Source organism: Pristis pectinata, chromosome 9, assembly GCF_009764475.1.
Source record: "Pristis pectinata isolate sPriPec2 chromosome 9, sPriPec2.1.pri, whole genome shotgun sequence".
In the NCBI taxonomy this organism is placed as follows: domain Eukaryota; kingdom Metazoa; phylum Chordata; class Chondrichthyes; order Rhinopristiformes; family Pristidae; genus Pristis; species Pristis pectinata.
The window spans coordinates 20,239,173-20,259,888 of NC_067413.1; the positions used below are offsets into that span (position 1 = coordinate 20,239,173).

The following is a 20,716-nucleotide window of genomic DNA, read 5'->3' on the forward strand; positions in this document are numbered from 1 at the left end:
TTCTAAATGGACTTTGCACACAGTTAGGAGCAAATATATAGAGCAATCCATGGTCAATGGAAATACTGAAAAAAAAAGGCATGGAAAGGATAACAGTAAACTTACCATGGGCCCTGGAGGTCCAGGCAAGCCGGGTGCTCCCTTTGTTCCAGGTTCACCCTAACGTTCAAAATAAAGCACAAAGCCGAAAACTTTCTGTGATTTTGTAAGGCATCAGAAGAACCTTAATTCCAAAGTTTGTCCGGTAATGCACATGTCCATAAAATCGTATTTAAGTAAAAAGGTATTACTAAGTAACTGGAGGTCAAACCATAGTATTTAATAGAGAAATCTAAGCATCAAGCTGGAAAGTTAAAAAAAAACTTTATATTGTAAGCTTAGTAACATTATGTGAACCATTAGAAATAAGAAACAAAAGCAGCATTATTTATAATGCACCTTTTAAAACCTTGGATTATTTCAAAAAAATAATTGAAAAGTAAATCCATTGCAGTTAATTTGCTTACAACATCACACAAATACCAGATAACCATGACCAGATCAACATTTTTGTAGATTAAGCAGTAAATAATGGCAAGTCAACAGTGATAAGTCCCAGGCATTCATTCAAAACAGGGCACCTAAAATGCCTTGTCTGAAAACCAGCACTTCTGACAGTGCAGCATTTCGACTTGAACCAGTCCCATCTTTCTCTAGCTTGTTTAGTGGTGATCCAGTGGGTTAATTTCACAAGCTCACACCCTTCAAGTGTTTAGACATTGAGTCTCTTGTTTGACACTGGAGTAGCAGACCTTTTGGAGGAGCAAGGCAACTTAATATCAGCTGCTGATATTTTGCATTTAACTGCATGTGTGTGGAGACATGATGCTTCTGTCCATTTTAATCTTAACAATGGTGAGAATATTGATAGCTCATCATTGCTTCTGCTGCAAAATAGATGCTACAACACAGAAACAGCAGTTTCAACCAAACATGACAAAGTTTACTCAACATATAAGTAGTAACTTTTAGCCAGTACAGCCATATAGCCAGTATCTTTTTCTTTCCCAGAATTGAAGTGTCTAGTACTAGAAGGCATGTATTTAAGATGAGAGGGGGAAAGTACAAAGGAGATGTGCGAGGCAAGTTTTTTGTTACACAGAAAGTGGCAGAGGCCTGGAAATGCACTGCCAGGGGTGGTGCTAGAGGCAGACAGCATTTAAGGAGCATTTAAGAGACTCTCAGATAGGCACATGAATATGCAGAGAAGGGAGGATATGATCAATGTGCAGGGAAGAGGGATTAGATTAATTAGGAGTCATTGGTTTAATTAGTTTGGCACAACATTGTAGGCCAAAGGGCCTGCCCTGTGCTGTACTGTTCTATGTTCACAACAGAAAATAGTCCTAATCACAATTTACAACTCTTCATCTTTCTTTCCTTTATCTTGAATGTTGACAAATTTTCTGCCTCAACTATTAACTCTTTAATTGAATCAATTTTGGAGACAGTGTGCAGTGTGCTAACATCACTGTAAAGTGCATTTAGTGTTACCAACCAGGGATACAATGTTCTGCAATCATGCATCCGTCCATCAGGAACCACAGATTAGTGGCAGCAGTACTCTCATATTTTGGAAAGCAATTCATATTGGCAAAGGCTCTGGATACTGGAATGCAAAGGGTTTTAAGTTCTGTAACAGTTTTGTGATGGTCGTGTTAGAGTGAATTTGGAATACCATATTCCATTCTGGACATTGAAACTCAAGAAGGAAAAATTGGTAATGAAATAGCTGTTGCGTTAAATTCTCAGAATTAGGCAGGGTTCAGTTATAGCATAAAGAAATTTTGGATACACTTGGCTTATAAACATTTAAATATAAAAAAAGATTAAGGAATGGCATCACTGATCTGAGAAAAACCATTTCTGCAGTCAGGGAAGTACAAATCAAGGAGACGTCATCTTCAAATTAAAGTTAGGCTGCCCAGTGATGATGCAGAAAGCACTTCTCAGAAGAACTAACGTAAATCTAAATTCATTCACCTTAACAGTCTGAGGGGAGATCAACTGCTAATTTCAAAACTGCAATTAATAGCTTTTTTTCAAAAAAAAAGGGCATGGAAATAAAATGGGTGTTCAAGTCTAAAATGTGGCTCAGACAATATCTAACAGAGGGACAGAACTGAGTCAAAGAACAAAATAACCTTTTCCTGCTCTTGTTTCAACAGCAGCACAAGAAAATATATAAGCTTAATTACTCCTAATTATTATCTAAGTAGTTATCACTTAATTGATTATCTTCTGCAGGAGCTCAATTAGATGAAGACAATCATTTTATAACATCTGCTGCAAAGAAAGCTGCTGCTGCCACGCAACAAGAGACTGGCCAACCCAATAAGAGTAGGACATAACTGCCAGCCAATGGGTGCAGCAGCTGAACCACGATGTTGACTAGTTGGGAAGGTGTTGTGGAGTGGTGTAGGAGGTGACCTTCTTTGTAAGCACCCCATGCCCCATCACTTGTACATAGTCCCAGATCCACACCTTGGGTTTCCTTTTGCTCAGACTCTTTACTCCCTCCTGTTTTTGGTCTGATAATGGGTTTGAGATTGTGCAAAACTTTAGGAAATTTTGTTTTCATGGTATAAAATGTAATACTCCCTTTAAATTATCTGCAATCTTGTAAATTTCATTTATAGCATCTGCTGCCATCACTAATTTACCTACATTGAATTAAAACTGACAAACGTGATAATGAGCTCGAAAGCTGGACATAAGCAGCCCATTTTTTATTTCAGACTTTTAAAACACCAAAATCAAAAGATCCAATTATTATTGCTTTGGAGTTAGTGGCTTACAGGTGGTCCAGGTTCCCCATCGAGACCATTTTCACCAGGTGGTCCCTGAAAAATTAGAAGATAGCAAATCATGAGAATGGTGAAGCGTTAAGATTAATGATGCCAGTCATGTGTTTAATATAATCTGACAGGAATTTTAATTCAGGTAAAAGGGCTGATACTACTCCACATAAAATTCTGAGAATAATGGAAAGGAATATTAAACATGTTATGTATTGAATATCTAATTTTTTTAAAATACCAATTTTACAGAATGGTTCTAAAATAAGATTCGACAATACCACAAAATGGTGTTGTTTACTTACTGGATTTCCAATTTTCGACACCCCCTACAGAAATACAAAAAAGAAAAGCATTTATTAAAATATATTATGTAAATTACTGATTGTATTTTATATCCAAATGTCAATTGAATGATCAGAAATATTTGATCTGTAGCCAGTCATGTAGAGTGTCAAATGTATTGCCAGTTTCTTGGCTCCTCCAGACAGTTGGACATGAGCTCCCATCATGAGTTGTTGCTAGGGTAAAGGCAGCAATCAAAATAATGAACCAGATCATATTCAATCTGGCCCATTCCTTGTGCTCAATGCCCACACTATTCCTGCAGCCCAATTCGGACCAGGTCTTGCTGCTAGTGCCATACTGTGAAGTAGAACTGTCTGCAAGTAGTGCTGGAACTCAGATGGAAGATCCTGAGGTCTCACCCCAGAGCCCCGGTGACCTTTTGATAGTCTACTGCTGCCAATGGCCATTTCAACAGTTTTTAAAAGTAATTGATAATCAGATTCTTATAAAAAAAAGTTGAAGATTTAAATAAAGTAGAACATTAAAAAAGAACTAGAAATCATACATTTATTTAAAACATTTTGTGATGGAATAAAAATATGTTTAAGTGATTGAAACTAACTAAATCATTAAGAAAAAAGAAATAAAGCACTTACCTGGACTAACCTTTTTAATCCAACTTGGTGACCCTATTTAAATGAGTAGGGCTGCACCACATAAACCAAACTGAGAAACTACAAAGTGCACCTGACCCCTCAATTCATTGCATTTGAGCTCTACCCCTGGACTCAACGCCAAGTCTACTGGCAAAGCCAGAGACCAGATGCACCAATTAACCTCCATCTCTTCCTGAATTCCACCCTTCAACGTAGCTGACCCATGGACTGTGGCTAGTTCAGGACCCTCTGACCCTGGCTGATGAACAGAATGATCCAGATGCAAAAATGTGAAGTACAGGGTCTCAAGAACTCACTGCATGCAACTACCTGCCATACACCAAGAATTTTAGAGAAACTGGAATCATTGCATTTTACCAACACACGGTCTCTGCTTCCCTTGTGGAAGTAAAATGGTTGGTAGGCAAAACAGCTGCTAATTTCTTTAGCTATTACACGTTGTTGGGAAACAACTTGTGTGTTTATTCAGCAGTTAACTAATGCAAGGATAAAAGTCTGCAAACAGCCCCGGGCCTCTTGTTAAACAATAAGCCATTGTGGTATAAATGGGGATTAATAAAATTGATCCAGCTAAATTGCTCTTTATGATAAAGGATTCAAATATCAAGATTTAGGAAACTGGGAGGCAAAGAGAGTAGGAAAGTTAGACACTGCAGAATACTGTATTAAGATATCAGAAAACCAATTCAAAAGCGGTCCCTACTCAAATATTCCAAAACTTTCCCAGCAAGCCCACCATTGTTAATCCTGTGTAAACTTCAGATCCTACTTAAAAACTATTCAATTCAACAAAACCTTTGTTTACCCATCCCAATGCTTCCATGCTTACCTCAGGGTATGTCTTTATTTTATTGCACTTCTGTGAAGTTCCATGAGAAGCTAACCATGCTACTAAAATGCAACAAACAATCTGCTGGAGGAACTCACAGGTCGAGCATCATCTGTGGGGGGAATGAATTATCCACATTTCGAGTCGATACCCTGCATGCAGTGTCTTGTGTCTTTATTTAAATGCAAGTTGTTGTGAAAAGAAATTGAGTGATATGGTATGAAGACAGGGAAATGGGGAAAATTTACCGAGCTTGATAACTCTGTTCTCATCACGCACCCGAAGGAATGCTGTTCCTAGACTTAACTGCATTGATCATAACCTCTTATTCTGTGGCAACAGCTATAGAAGTAGCTTGGCATAATTTGGAATTATATTGTATTTGTTTCCACTTCAGTATTAATTACTTATTGCTGATGTAGACTGTCCTTTGGGATCAAGGTTGACTTGCTTGTACTGAAGTACCTGATGAAATCAATGTGGGATCCACAGATTTGGGCACAGGTGCGGCAGGAGGTCCTTGACGAGGAGGTAGGCACTCTTTTTGCCATTTTTGCTGATGTTCTCAAGGTTTCCTGTGACATCATGGATGTTCTCTCTCTATTTTAATCAGTTGTGGGCACAGGATTCCAACAAGTCGGTGAGATGCTACTTTTTTTTATTAAAGGAAGCTTTGAGAACATCCTCAAAGTGTTTTTTTTGTGTCCTGATAAGCCCATGTTATGACAGGACTCAGATTAGAGGGCCTGTTTCAGGAGTCTGGTGTCTAGTCTGTAGCTAATTTCAGTAAATTAGACATTGGCTCAGTATTGCTGTGTCAGTTCCCTGGCATTTTCCAATCAGATCAAGCCCAATAAAGATTTCAATGTGCGATAGTATTATAAAGGTTAATACTTACTGGTGGACCTTCTGGACCAGGAACACCAGGAGGACCCTTCAAAAAGAAATTATTGGAAAATGATTACAGTCATGTATTTCAAGTCATACTTATGCAATAACTCATTAGATGATGTAGTAATGAAATTCTTGTCTCCATTTTATCTTTCAGCTGAAATAGGATAAATAAGTCATTCTTAATTCATTTGCTATAAAAATCTAGCATGATTTACTTCAGCTTTCTCTCTTTGTTTTGTCAAGAGCAATTTGTGTTGCAGCCGTGTACCTGGATACCTTTGCATAAGTGCTGCCTTTTTTATTTCATGGACCAGTACATGTAGAAAACATTTACCTTCACTCTCAATCTTTCAACACAAGGTTTTTCTAGTTACAGCAGCCAGAGTAGCAGAGGGGAGGAGCCATCAGATTTCAAAAAGTTGTTTCTGATTGGCTAAGTGTGTGGCAATTCAGCCAATACAAGAAAGTAGGGTAAAGCAAAGTGGCTATTGTGAGAGTGTGGAGGCACAGGTGAGTAGCAAGTAAGAACAGGTAAGGTTTTTACTTTCCTGTTGGTCTGTGAGCTTTGAGTTAGTATAGACAAAATGGTGGTCAGGGCAGTAGAATACTCCTCCTGCAAGATGTGGGAAATCAGGGAACCTCATGGCCTCCCTGATGACGACCTCTGTGGGAAGTGCACCCAGCTGCAGCTCCTGTCAGACCAGGTCAAGGAACTGGAGGTACAGTTGGATCATCTGGGAGGCTGAGGATATCATAGATGAGAGTTTTAGTGACATGGTCACACCTAACATGCAGGCTGCAGATAGATGGGTGACCACCAGGAGGAGTAAGGGGAGTAGGCAGACAGTGCAGGGTTCCCCTGTGGCCATTTCCCTCAGTAACAGCTATACCCCTTTGGATACTCTTTGAGGGGGATGGCTTTTCAGAGGCCAGCAGCAGTAGCCAGGTTAGTGGTACTGTGACTGGCTCTTGAGGCAAAGAGGGGAAGAGTGAAGTCAGGCAGAGTGATAGAGGACTTGATAGTAAAGGGTGCAGATTGGCATTTCTGTGACCATAATTGAGACTCCAGGATGGTGTGTTGCTTTCCCGGTGCCAGGGTCAAGGAGGTCTCACAGTAGGTACAGGACATTCTGAGAGGGGAGGGTGAGTAGCCAGAGGTCATGGTCCATATTGGTACCAATGGCACAGGCAGCAGCAGGGATGAGGTCCTGCAAAGTGACTTTATGGAGCGAAGTAGAAAGTTAAAAAGCAGGATTTCTAGGGTTGTAATCTCAGGATTACTACCCGTGCCACGTGCTGGTGAGGGGAGAAATAGATACATGGTGCAGTTCAATACGTGGCTAAGGAGCTGGTGCAGGAGGGAAGTCTTCAGATTTATGGATCATTAGGCTCTTCCAGGACAGATGGGACCTGTAGAAACAAGATGGAAACCAATATCTTCGCCGGGAGGTTTGCTAGTGCTAGTCGGGAGGGTTTAAACTAGAGTGGCAGCGGGATGGGAACCACAGCAGCAGGGCAACAGGTGGTAGGGTTTGGTATAATGCAAAGACATTTGGTATAATTTGGCATCAAGATCGGCACAACATAGTGGGCTGAATGACATTCTATGCAAGATGCTCTGGAACATCACCACCCCAATTTTGCTCCCAGCTCCAAAGACTTTTTTTTTATAATTCACTACACAATGGAATTAACAATACATTGCAACTGCAGGAGGTAGAGAGGGGGAAAATATCTCGTGAGAGAAGAGCATATCAAGTCCAGTTTGCATTGAAAAGGAAGGAAGAAGGAGAGAATACATGTGAGAAAGAGAAGAAAAGGAAATCCAAGTGCTGAAGAAAGGAAGTGGAGTGTGACACTTGAGGAGAATGTAGGAAAAGTAGCATCAGTGAAGAGCAACGTTGAGTGACAAGAAGAAACAGGAGTGCAGTGCTAAAGTGTGTGCCAGTGTGAAAGGAACAGCTAGGAAAGTGGAAACAAATTTTAAGAATATGCTTGAATGCACTGGGATGTCTTCATGAAATGGGGATGTTGGAGAGACATGAATTGGGGAGAAGACATTTCGTAGGAATGCCTTGTCATCTGAAGGTGTTAATGGAAAAGAAAGTCCTTATGATCTTGAAGAGAAACAGAAAATGCTGGACTGATCACAGACCAAACGCAATGACTGTTTCTCTTTCCACAGATGCTACCTGACCTGCTGAGATTTTCCAGTGATTCTGTTTTTATCGTCATTTACTTATGATCTGGGGGCATTGAAAGGGAAGAGGGTCTGTATGTATTGATTTGGGTGTTAAAAGAACCCAAAATTTTCAGGGAGAGCACAGCTCCACACTTGATACTTGGAAGAACTAAGAGCACTAAAGTTTTGAGGCTTACTGCCTTTTGTATTCACATTGGGCTTAAAACATTAATTATGGAATCCAGAAATTAAAACAATACTGAGACTTATTTTTGTTAGGGAAAAAAATAAGGTACAAGAAGGAAAGCATTCAACTGAATGGCAAAGGGATTTTCATTGCTTATTGCTTTCCAACTGAAAAATTGTCTTTCATTTTACAATTTTAAAATTATTTCCACTCTAGAAAAATTAAAATGCATCAGATAAAATGTACTTTTTAAAAAATTTCAAGGGAGGTGGAAAATTTCCTGAGTTTTAATTTCACTACAATTTATTCCTCTTGAGACTTGAGATATTTCTCTTTCTGTCTCACATGAGGAGGTAACGGGTACCTCTTAATTATAAGCCCATTGACCCTATTAAATCTTCAGACTTATTCACCTTCACTTACTTTTTCCATGTACAATGGAGTTATATTTAGACTAGCCTTGGAATTGCCGAGTTTTCTGGAGTTTTGTTGCCTTTTTTTGAAGCAATTGATCAACTTCAGTTAGCTTTCTGTTGGCATGTGTTGAGTATATAAATGCATCTTATCAGTCCAAGTTACATGGCACATTAATAATATTTTAGGGAAGCAGAATATTTTGATTATCACTTGAACAGGTATTGGGTAAGGAGTCATAATCTGTGACTGTATCAAACCAAAAGGTTTTCATAAAGGTATGAAAGACAATTGTTGGTAAGACCACAATTTTTTTTGTCTAGACAGAAGAATTCATTGGAAAATTTGTCACTTCCTTTACTCTGGAGCATGTTCAGAGAAAGAGAAATTTGCTTTAGAGTCCTAAATGTCTTGGGTCCCCTATTTAAATATTTTAATAAGGCTCCTACCTGTTTTAAATGGAAACATTCACCTTGTAAATTGAGACTGGGTTGAAAAGCCTCTTTTTTTTGAAAGCTCCACCAAGTTTATCATCTGCTGTACAGACTAGAAAGTGAGGCAGCAGACAAATAGAAATGGCCTCCTACCAACTGGCCCCCAACTGTTTAATGTGTTTTACAAACATTCTTATTTTGGTGTAAATTATCTGTATCAAGTATTGTTACAACATTGGCAGTGGTGAAAAGATTTGAAGACCAGTAAGTCATTAGGAGGATGATTACTTTTGCAAGAATAATGAAAATTAAGCTCAATATTGTTCAGTAAATGAGCTTGCAGTTATGAGCAACATTAAAAAAAATGCTGTATTAACAGCACTGTGATGCAATGTTAGTTGGTTTTTATGCGGGAAGCTTAGAAACAGAAACGTGGGGGATGTATAATTTAGGACTTAAGATAAAATAAATATTGTGGAATTTTAAAGTTGGCTGGAGAGCATTATATTGTCTTGTAAATTCAAATTTGCTATCTAATGGTTGTTTTATTCCAAATGCCAATACATTCAACAATAATGTTTAATTAAAACTAAGTTTGCAGCTCAATCTGTTCAAACTATCATAGATTAACCTTTCTAAATAGAACAGCTCAAAGCTTGGAGGTTAAAAAGCTGAAAACAATTGCTATGAAGCAATTGTCTCTTGCATTGTTTATTGGTTTCTAGTAAATTGTACAAACTAATCCTTAAAGTTAAGAAAATAATTCACTACATTTATTCTTTCTTTTGCTGTTAAGAATTAATGACTGAATAGAAGATCGCACAATATCAGATAGGGTCCAGTCTTCCTAATTAAGTAGATGCTACTGGTTGGTCTCAACACCCCTGAATCAGGAATTATGAAAAAAAACATGGTCCTCATTGGAAAGTTCATATCCATGGATACCAGGTAAGGATAGGGTCGGGTTCACTGTTTAGACAAATCCTCCATCACGCAAAATGGCCTCTTGAAACTTATAGCCCAGCTCAGGTAGAAGAACAACCAACAAGGAGGAATACGAAGCACAACTGAAACCTGTGAATCTCTAACCAGGCATGACACTGTATCTTCAGAAGAGGCAAATACTGAGGAAAGAGTGAAATCAAGCTTTGTTAGCAGTACTGAGACAAATATTTTGCATTAGCATTCAATGAAGTTGCTTTAAAAGAAGCTGCACATCTCCATCTCTTGAATTTCTATCTATTGAAAGTTATAGTTTCCTTTCAGTTTACAGTGAGACTCTAAACTAGAGAATCCCCACTATCTTTAATTCCTAGAAGGGTGTAAAATGCTTACGGATGTTCAGCCATATTAAAGGTGTTTTGTGAGTATAACTTGCTGTTGTATTATTTCTAGATCAAAATGGCATCATTTGTGTTTCCTTATTTTATTGGTACATAAAGCTTTACAAGAGCTAATATTTGGTAAACCTATTAACAGACAAATATGTATTCTGAAATCTGTCATAAAGTCTCATTATATTTGAAATAACTAGGGCAGCTCCATAAAATCGTGACTCAAGAATTTCCTTGGGAGCCTTGCAAATGTATAATTTGAGTCTCTCACAGCATGAGTTTAATAGCAGCCTGAAGATCATCAGATTCCTTATTAAAAAATAGTTCAGCATCTGGTAAAAGAGCAAAGGCTGCAACATGTTGCTGTAATTGTTAATTAGCTCAGCTTCTAGGCACTTGCAGTGAGATGAAAGAGAAGAATTTTCATTAGCTCCCCTGCTGTGATTATCAATGATTTATCCGGCTGCTATTCTGAGGTGTTGAAGTTGTACCTCTGGGCCATGACAATGAAAATTTGTGTCTGTGCTTTGGTGCATTTCCTTTGAAGATGAGGGAAAGTGGACCTTTTTTTCAAACACCTAACTCAACCACTACTGCTGAGCTTTCTCTGAGGATGTGCAGCAAAAACAGAACACTGTATTAGTTACTGCATGGAGAACCAGATCCATGTGTATCTATGAAATAGATAGACTTTCACTCTGGCTCTCTTTAAGAGGGAGAAATAGAAAGAGGGGTTCGCAGAAGAACACATCTGGCTATCACCAAGCAAGGGATAGCACTGATGAAACTTTGGATAAATTGTGCCTACTATTTTTTGACTGAAAATGAAAGTGTGGTAAAAAAGCATCATAGCAATGAGACAAGGAACAGATGTTACACAGATGTTATGGCTTTAATGTAGAATTCCCAGACAGGACAACAGCAGTTTACAGTATAGCACCACATTTTACTTATGTATTTTTTCCTTTAGATTTTTTACCCAAGTAAATTGATCATGTAATTTTAAGTAAATGATTATTAGCACTGATCAATGGTATGTTGGTAGCCTTGTCTGAAGGATCTTTAATTCAGACTTGTAAATCATGTCCCGTATTTACCACTTTCTCTTGCAATTATGAAGGTGGTGTCTCATATTAGATGTTCAATTTCATGAATGACATAATGAAAGACTGACAGCATCTGTAAAACAATGCAAGGCTCTCTTTCTGGCTGACTCTAGAAAATGACTATTGCATTAAGAGTGAAATGTCAAAACTGAGGCTTATCTTGATTTTAGTCAACTATCCAACTGGTCAACAGGGTAGATACTGGATACAGGATCCTGGGTTGATCTTCTTTCATTTTTTCCTTTAATTTTAGATACCATGTTCCCTACCTGAAATCAATCTGCACTGAAAAGATTTTACCTGCTTGCTGTAAAATAGCCCTTTATATCAAATATAAAATTGAAGTTCAGACACTTGAGAATCCAACATCCCTTTAGGTGGTCCTATAAAAATTCCTAGTCCTTACCACTGCAATCTTAAATATTTATTATGACTAGCTACTTTTTGAATTGTTTGAAAACCATGTGATTATTCCGATTTCCATTTCACAATTCATCTTCTGGATTTACCTGAGGATATTTTGTTACAGTTTCATGAAACAAATACCACACTATTCTACATAGCTTTCCCCATCTGTTGGTATCTAAGTGAGGCAGGTAACATTATGACATGATAGATTCTAAGACATATCAATGAAGCCCTGATGGAATTTTGCAAGAATAGTAACTCAAGATTAACTGTTCCAAGATTCTCTTTTATTCTTATATATGGCCCCTGATTATTAGATATGAGTATTTGCCATTCTCTATTTAGTAACTCTCGAGTAGTGGGTGTGAACAAAAAAAGTGCCCAATAAAAAATAAATTTGTCTGAGCCATCTGATTTGTACTTAGTCTTCTTGGCGATTGTGGTTGTGAAATGCAACAAAAGTTTAAGAACAAAAGAGCCAGCTGACAAGCAAATATATTGCAGTTTTGATCTCTATAATTGAATTGTGTAGATTCGTCTCCAGTCAGTTTTTATAGTTGGAACAATACATTTTACTCTGGCTCTCATACACTTCAGTTCTATAATGGACATGAATTTCAGAGATAGAGGGTAATCCACTGTCACCATGATACACTATGCTTTCAGTATTCACAAGAGATAGGGGCACAACTTCCTGTGGATAACAAAAAAATGCAGATGCCACCAAGGCCACTCCCAATGATGCCAAGACTGCAATGACAAACAGTGGTCAACTCCTCCATGGATATAACAACTTCCATGTAAGCTTCAGCTTGTTTTGACATGCTGAAACATGCATGCACTCCCAAACCTAGTTCTGGTCATATCCCTGGCTCATGTTCCTGACCAGTGGTTTTCCCAATCTTCACCCCAAGCCCCAGCTTCAGTCATACACTGACTATCGATACTTGACAGCACAAGATATCAAATGCAATCCCTCTCATGGTAAAATTTTCACTGGACATCACAGGAGAATAATGCAATATTTACAAATGCTCTCAATAACACACAGCCAACCTCGTGTATGTGAATCTCAGATTGTAAATAAGCAGATAAGGAAGACTTAGTGTACAACACATTTAGCATTGTTAAGCAGGGATGAATTTCTAGGTGACTTTCCTTTGTTGATTTCACACATAAGCTGTGTGCACTTCCTCAAGTATATGTTAGAAAAACACCTTTGAGTGCATATTATACCTTTGAACTTGAAATAGCAACAAGAATAAAAAGCACCTTTCATACATTTAGATCATCATCATTTTTGTCACTTACCACTCGACCTTCTGGTCCCATTGGTCCAATTGGACCTGGCCGTCCCTGGTGAAAGCAAACAGCAATATTTAATCATTTAGAATTTAATACAAATCTCCCTGAAAACATAATTTCCATGTATTGATTGAACTCAACAAGGATAAGAGATCCATGGTACAACATAAAGCAGTTTGCTTCCAGTAAGAGTTGAGTAGTTAGACTGTGGGAATACAAATGTATAATTAATATCCCAATTTTCCACCAAATAGTGTCAGCTGTATTTGTGAGCTTTTATCTCTTTTTGGGAAGGATCTGAGGTACAATGTCAGCTGTGCTTTGCTTTCTCTATTAGGAATTTGAGGTAAAGTCCAAGGCCCTCAAAACAATGCATTCCATTTGTAATAGAACATAAGAAACGCATCAGTTTGATGCCTTTTAGAAAGTATGGGTTAAAGTAGTATAGTGAGTTTTCATTTTAGTGTGGTGGACAATGGAGCCTTTGTAACTCAGAAAGATCATATGAAAAATGATTGGATTAATATAAGATAAAAGAATTAAGCAAATGATGATAAAACATTTGAGAAGAGATGAAGTTTGGCTATGAGAGACCAAAGGGTCTTCGACTTTGAGAAGAAAAGCTTTTAACTGCTTGTAAGGTGAGCCTATAGACCCAGAGATTGGAATGCTATTCATCTAGAATGAACTTGAGACTTATTAAGAAAGAGGGGATTGCTGACCTTACTACAGCCTTGGTCCAAACATGGACCAAAGAGCTGAACTCCACAGGTGAAGTGAGAGTAACTGCCCTTGACGTCAAGGCAGCATTTGATCGATTATGGTATTAAGGAGCCCTGGCTAAACTGGAGTAATGCAAATCAGGGGGAAACCCCTCTGCTAGCTAGAATCATAGCTAGCACCTCAGCCACAGAACATTTCTGCAAGAATTCCTCAGAGTAGTCCTCGGCCCAACCATCCTTAGTTGCTTCCTTCAATTATAAGGTCAGAAATAGGGATGTTCATGTTCAACACCATTTGTGACTCTCAGATAATGAAGCAGTCCACATCCAAATGCACCAAGACCTGGCCAATATCCAGGCCTGGGACGATATGTGGCAAGTAACATTTGTGCCACATAAGTGCCAGGCAACGACAATATCTAACAAGAGAAAATACAGTTATCACCCCATGACATTCAATTGCATTCTCATCACTGAATCCCCCACTATCAATATCCTGGGATTTACCATTGACCAGAAACTGAAATGGAGAGGTCATGTAACGCTGTGGCTAAAAGAGTAGGTCAGAGGCTAGGAATCCTTCGGCAAGTTATTCATTTCCTAACTCCCCAGTGCTTGCCCACCATCTAAAGTCTCAAGTCAGGAGTGTGATGGAATACTCTCTACTTGCTTGGATGAGTGCAGCTTCAACAACGCTCAAGCAGCTCAACACCATAAAGGATATAGCAGCCCGCTTGACAGGCACACCATCTACAACCATTCACTTGCTCCACCACTGACACACAGTAGCAGCATTTTGTACCATCTTACAGGATGCATTGCAGAAACTCACCAAGACTCATTAGACAGCACCATCCAAACCCACAAGCTCTACCAGCTTAAAGGACAAGGGTCACAAAAGCATGGGAACACCAACACCTGGAAGTTACCCTCCAAGCCGCACATCACCCTGAAATATATGGCTGTTCCTTCATCGTCACTGGGTTAAAATCCTGGAACTCCCTCCCTTACAGTATCGTGGGTATACAAGCACCTCAAGGACTACAGCAGTTCAAGAAGGCAGCTCACCGCCATCTTCTCAAGAGCAATTAGGGGCGGACAATTAAATTCTGGCTCAGCCTGCGAAGCCCACATCCCTTGAATGTTTTTTTTTAAATGTGGAATATTTTCACACCCTGCACCTAGCAGTGAAAAGGTGCAAGGTTTATTTGGGGTCATAGGGGATAATGAGATGGAGAATATCAATAAAGATTCAAGATGGAACTGTCAAAGGAAAAATGATGGAGCTATGACTCGGACTTCCAAACAACATGCAGAAATTGTAGTGAACTGAATGAAATCTATATACCCAATAAGGAAACTCAGAAACTAGTTCTGCAAGTTTCATAATACAGAAGAATCTGAGAATAGCTTGTAGTACTTACATTAATTCCTGGAAGGCCAGGCTTTCCAGGTTGTCCTGTGAGCCCAGTATCACCACGCTCCCCTTTCTGACCCTGAATAGAACAAATTGGCACATTTCTTACAAAGGCTATCTTACTCAAATGAATTTCAATGAGAATATCCACAGGCTAGGTATTTCACTGGTAACATAGATATCAACGCTTTGTCAAAATTAAGGTCAATGGGGAGATGATAGTCTTTCAAGGAGAACATTTCAATTTGAGATGTAAAAGGAAACTGAAGGCTTGGGGACTGATCATGAAGTATCACTGGTATCCTCCACTATGTTTGACAAATTTTGCATCTGGACAATTTCTTGTTGTGGAATTCTATCTGTAATTGCGATTTGCACTTACTGTGAACATGGCCATTAGTACAAGGCAAAAGTCAGAAGAATAAGATACTCTCCACTTGTCTGGATGAGTGCAGTGCCAGAAACTCTTAAGAGCTGGACATTATCCAGAACAAAGCAGCTTGCCTGACTGGTACCCCATCAACCATTCCAAACATTTACATCCTCCACCAGAGACACATAGTTGCTGCAGGGTGCATCATATATGAAATGCACTGCAGTTACTGGCCAGGGCTACTCTGACAGTTCCTCACCAAACCCACAACCCTTACTACCAAGGACATGGGCAGCAGGCACACATGAACATCTCCAGGTTCTCCTCCAAGTCACACAACATCCTGACTTGGAAATATACTGACAGTCCTTCAGTGTCACTGGCTCTAAATCCTGGAACTTCCATCCAAATAGCATTGTGGGAGCATTCTCACCAGAAGGATTATCCCAGTTCAAGAAACTGGCTCACTACCACCTTCTTAAGGGAAATTAGGGATATGCAATAAATGCTGGCCCTCCCAGCGAATCCCAGATCCCAAAATGAATTTTATAAAAGAAAACAACGTGGTAATTGTTTTACAACTTTATGTTTAAATTGTTACCTTTACTGTGAATAACTAAAGAGAGCAATAAAAATGGGTACCTCCAACTAATCATTTAGCCCCATTTTGCATTATTTTACATTGAAAAAAGTAACGACAGGCAGATTGGACATCAAAATTTCTAAAATATGCCAAAACCAATAAATAAGAAATGATTTCCCTGCATAATTTAATTAAATAATTGTTACTTTTTCCTTTAAGCATGTTTACCCAGCGTATCATCTTTGGCAAGAATCCAAAACTGAACACAAGGTGTATTGCAGTACATTGCTGCAAAAATTGCCTCAATAATACAGGTCACAGTATGTTTATGAACTTGCTTTCATTGGAATTTAGTTATTATGGTACTGCAGAATTCAAATTTAAAAACATGGCATATACAAACAAGTTAATCACATGTATTAACACCTCACAGTATTTGACAGTTAATCACTTTTTAAAAAAAAGATTTCATCAATTGGCTTTTAACCAGGCATACTGGATGTACAGTATCATGTGCTTTGTGATAGGAACTTTCTTAAGCTTGAGGATATGCACTTAATGAAGAGCTTTCCTCAAAGCTGAACAGAAATACCTTGAATTGTCAAATGTTATTCAGCCCTGAGATCTGATGAGGCGAAGGCACCATCTTTACACAAATCCTACCCTAACCCATGTTATTCTTCCCCCATTTCGATTAATCCCACTCTTTCCCCTCCCCCCAGATTCTACCACTCATCGGCACACAAAGGGCAATTTAGGAGGTCCATGTAACTGTACGTCTTGGGTAAAATGGGAGGAAACAGGAACAATTGGAGGAAACCCACCCGGCCACTGGAGCTGAGGCAGCAGCTCTACAAGCTGCACCATTGAGTTATCCCACATCTTTAAATGTTGTTCAAACATCTACGCCTGGGATCCATGAAGTTCATAAACTACTCCTCACATTCAGATCTGTTGCAGACAAGTTGAAAGAGATTACAAGAGGAGAATAAACTGCAGCAACATAGGTAGAAAATAATGAAAATTTGCAGCAGATCAGGCAACTTCTCTGGAGAGGGAACAGAGTTAATCTTTCAGGTGATGCACATTTGTTTGTCTGAAATGTTAACTGGCTTAAACACTTCCTCATTATTTCCCTTTTGCACTATTTATTTATTTTTGTAACTTATAGTAATTTTTATGTCTTTATGCCTTGCAAAACAGCAAATTTCACAACATATGTCAGTGATAATAAACCCGATTCTGATTCTATATGATTTCCTGCACTTTCTGTACTTAATTAACAGGGATTTACTCTTGACACTGGTGTGCAGCTCCATTACCACTGTATTGTCTGACTGCTAGGATGGCAAAAAGTAATTTAGATGGGCCTTGGTCTTTTACATCTTTCAATTATCTCTTCCCTGCTGAAACAAAAATCAGAAGGTTAACAGACCCAAGTTCCCAAATGAGTAAAATAGAATCCTACTAAATTCACTCTCAAACCTCAATTGGCCATGCAACATTGACAGTGAAAAGTACTAATATACTGAAGGTTGGCTGGAACTAATTTTGAACTTGTGGGGAGAAACTTGCAGCAGACAGGGTAGTAAACACAACACCTCATGGAATCTCCTACAAGATGGTGCAGAATTCATCTGGCTTCACTAATTGTACCCTTGTTCTTTATATAAAACTTCACATAGTTGCTACTAGCCAAATGACTCTTGAAAACAATCAATACTTACTGGAAGACCTGGCTGACCAGGAGGGCCCACTCCTCCCTTTGAAAAGAAAATTGGACACAGTTACATTTACAATAAGCACACAGTATTTCCTACATATTTATTTATTTTTAGAGTTAATTTTGAACGCAGGTCAAAAGATGTGGGAATATGTACGTGAGGCAGAGGATTAGCCACAACCTAAATAACTTGCAAATGAGGTTCAAGAACTGCAATCCTTCCATAAAATGGTCACGTAATCTTACAATTAGAACCAGGCCATTTTGTAGTCAGGTGGTACTGTATTGTGCATTATGTAAAGGGTAATGGATTTTTTGGAACTTACTCTTCTTTGGGAAGCTGGGTCAATTGGGATTTTCAGACTCTGATTAATAGATTTTTGTTATTTAAAAGTATGAAGAGAATAAATGTTGCTAAATAGGAGTACAATCCCAGGGAGTTCAGCAACCTATTGATAGTATTTTGTTCATAGGTACACAAAATGGAATTGCCCTTGGCGATGCATGAATCAGGAATTGTATGCTGCATTCTCAATGAATGCACAAAATCAAATGTATGAAACCAATTCTGGAGATCTGATCAGACCTTTATATCAGTACTGCAGAATCTACAACTTAACAGCCAGACTAATAGCAAGGCCAGGTAGTTTAGGATCTTACACTGACTTGCTATGAGAGGAAATAAGTTTTGACATCTATACCGAGCTTATTGAAGAATATCTGCAAAAATAAGTGCTTTGAAAAACTGAATATGTGGCACTGATTCCATGAGAGCTTAAGAAGTCTCTCTGGGCATTTGGAATAAATAAGCAGTAAAGACTTACATCAGTTCCATCTCTTCCATCCAGCCCAGGTGATCCTGGAATTCCTGGAGATCCTGAAGGACCTGGTGGACCAGGAGAACCTGGTGGTCCTGCAGGACCTGGAGGACCCATTGGACCTGGCAGGCTTGGTTTTCCATAATCAGGCCCCGGACCTCTGAAACCGAAATCAGGCTAATAAAAAATAACACATCAGTAAGAATTAATAAAATGACATGCTAAGAGGAATAAATTACCATAAAATCTACCTAGGTGGGGTATCATAATTGCACAAAAAGACCTATTCATCAGTCTATAATTGGGGAAATGCTGAACAGTGAACTTGAAGAAATGTCTTCAATTCCTCAGTTATAATGTCAGTGAGTATTCTGCACCTTTGAGTTTACCTTGGGAATTTTATTATTATTTTTCTAAAGATCTACGAGACATATCTTTTTCTAAAGATATGTTTAATTCACTAGCACCTATTATGGCAATCAATTCCAAGATAACACTTGACAAGAACTCCTCTGAGATAATTAAAATGGAACATTTGGATAAATTCAATAGTTTTAATAGCTTCTTTCTTCTCACCTCATGCTCATAATTGTGCATCCAGTTCAATTAAAAATATTCCACTCATTACTTTTTCTTTCTAATACATTCTTCTGATATGTAATCAAATTTTTCCCTGATTTTTGCAAATGATGCAAAGTACGAAGCACATACAAGAAGTTTTGCATTACTTTATAGCCATTTTAGAAGGAAGGAATTTACGCTTTTTAAAAGCTTTCTTTATTAGCATATTTATTTATCTACCCCTGAAGGAAAGATGTTCCACCACAATCCTAACACTCTGTAGTGAAGAAACAAAGTTGTTTTCCCAGAGGAAAGGAAGATTTACAAAGAATGTAGGGCAGCATTGGGAAGGCATCTATCTCACTCAGGGTTTGCTTGTCTCCTTAAGTAGACCACAGTGTATCAAAAGCAGATTTTACAATTTCATTTTGGGGAACTCTTCACATGCAAGTACAAACTAGGGTGGTATTACACTTTGATAACAGTGCAAAGTGGACAATGGCAAATTGTCAACCTATATTATACCTAAATTGCATTTTTTTCCCTGCATTGATAACTAGGGTTAAGCATAAAATCTCATTATCAGGCCCTTATCACAGCCTCTGAATTTCAATTTCACCTTCTAGTGAACACATCTATGGCTCCATTTATTATCCACTTTCTGTTTTGAAAGAAGATTAGATTAAGATAGAGGATTTAAGTATTTACATTTTACCAGAGAATTTCAATTTTCAAATCTTAAATTTAACACACTCAGGACACCCCAAAGTGCTTTGTAGCCAATGGAGAATTGTGAACTTCAGCCTGGGATATTTTGCTTCAGCTCATATGGTACAGGCTGGGAATACATCAGAAAAAAAATCAGCTAATTTTCCATATGTTAAAATTAATGGTCATAAGCCCACAGGTCAGCAGTGAGTTTTTCCCTGCAGCATACCAATGGGCTTTGCCAAGTATCAGTTAATTGGACAAGATGCTGCAGGAGTGCCTGTGAATGTGAGTCCATTCCCACTAATGGTTCAGCAGCTTCAGGGGAGAAAGTGAGAAGACTGCAAAAAGGCAACAGCTCACAGGTGCCACACAACATTTCATTAAATCCCCAAAGGCATTGTAATCCTCATCTAAATTAGCTTTTACTTTCTTTTGAAACATGGGTGATTACTAAACAAAACTTGGTACCACTCATGAAATTCCCACTGGGACTTAGTAAAATAGAAACTAAATTAAAACACTGCAATCACTGAAAACATTTCTTCAAGCAGTTCAGATCATTTCGTCCCAAAATTTTGATCTTACTGATAACATACAGACAAGCATGCAACTACTTGAAGAGACAGCACCTCATCTCTTGCTGTTTTTTCTTTAGGCACCATATGAGAAGTTGCTTAGCTTACACTAACTGCAATGTTTTGCACCGCTATGTTTATGTATGTGTGCATGAATATGAATGTTGTGAAAATGTGACTGTACATAGGCATGAATATATTCTACGTGGCGACAAATAGATTTTATTTGCATTCCTGTACCTGCCAGAGACATTACTTTGGTGGATGAACGTATGTAATGCATGACTGAATGCAAATTTTCATCTACGGTTCTACATCTCAACATGTAGCCTGCCTGA

The 20,716-nt window shown here is 38.4% G+C and overlaps 1 protein-coding gene across 1 annotated transcript in view; it reads right to left on the reverse strand.

Moving 5' to 3' along the window:
- Positions 1-20,716, reverse strand: part of LOC127574447 (collagen alpha-1(IX) chain-like) — a 74,629-nt gene that overhangs the window by 36,683 nt on the left and 17,230 nt on the right. Inside the window, exons 7-14 of the mRNA XM_052023463.1 lie at positions 18,538-18,708; positions 17,718-17,753; positions 15,042-15,113; positions 12,902-12,946; positions 5,530-5,565; positions 3,143-3,166; positions 2,838-2,882; positions 106-159 (exon numbers count right to left, since the gene is read on the reverse strand). Of these exons, the coding sequence (XP_051879423.1) occupies positions 106-159; positions 2,838-2,882; positions 3,143-3,166; positions 5,530-5,565; positions 12,902-12,946; positions 15,042-15,113; positions 17,718-17,753; positions 18,538-18,708 (483 nt within the window). The remainder of the gene's footprint in view (positions 1-105; positions 160-2,837; positions 2,883-3,142; positions 3,167-5,529; positions 5,566-12,901; positions 12,947-15,041; positions 15,114-17,717; positions 17,754-18,537; positions 18,709-20,716) is intronic.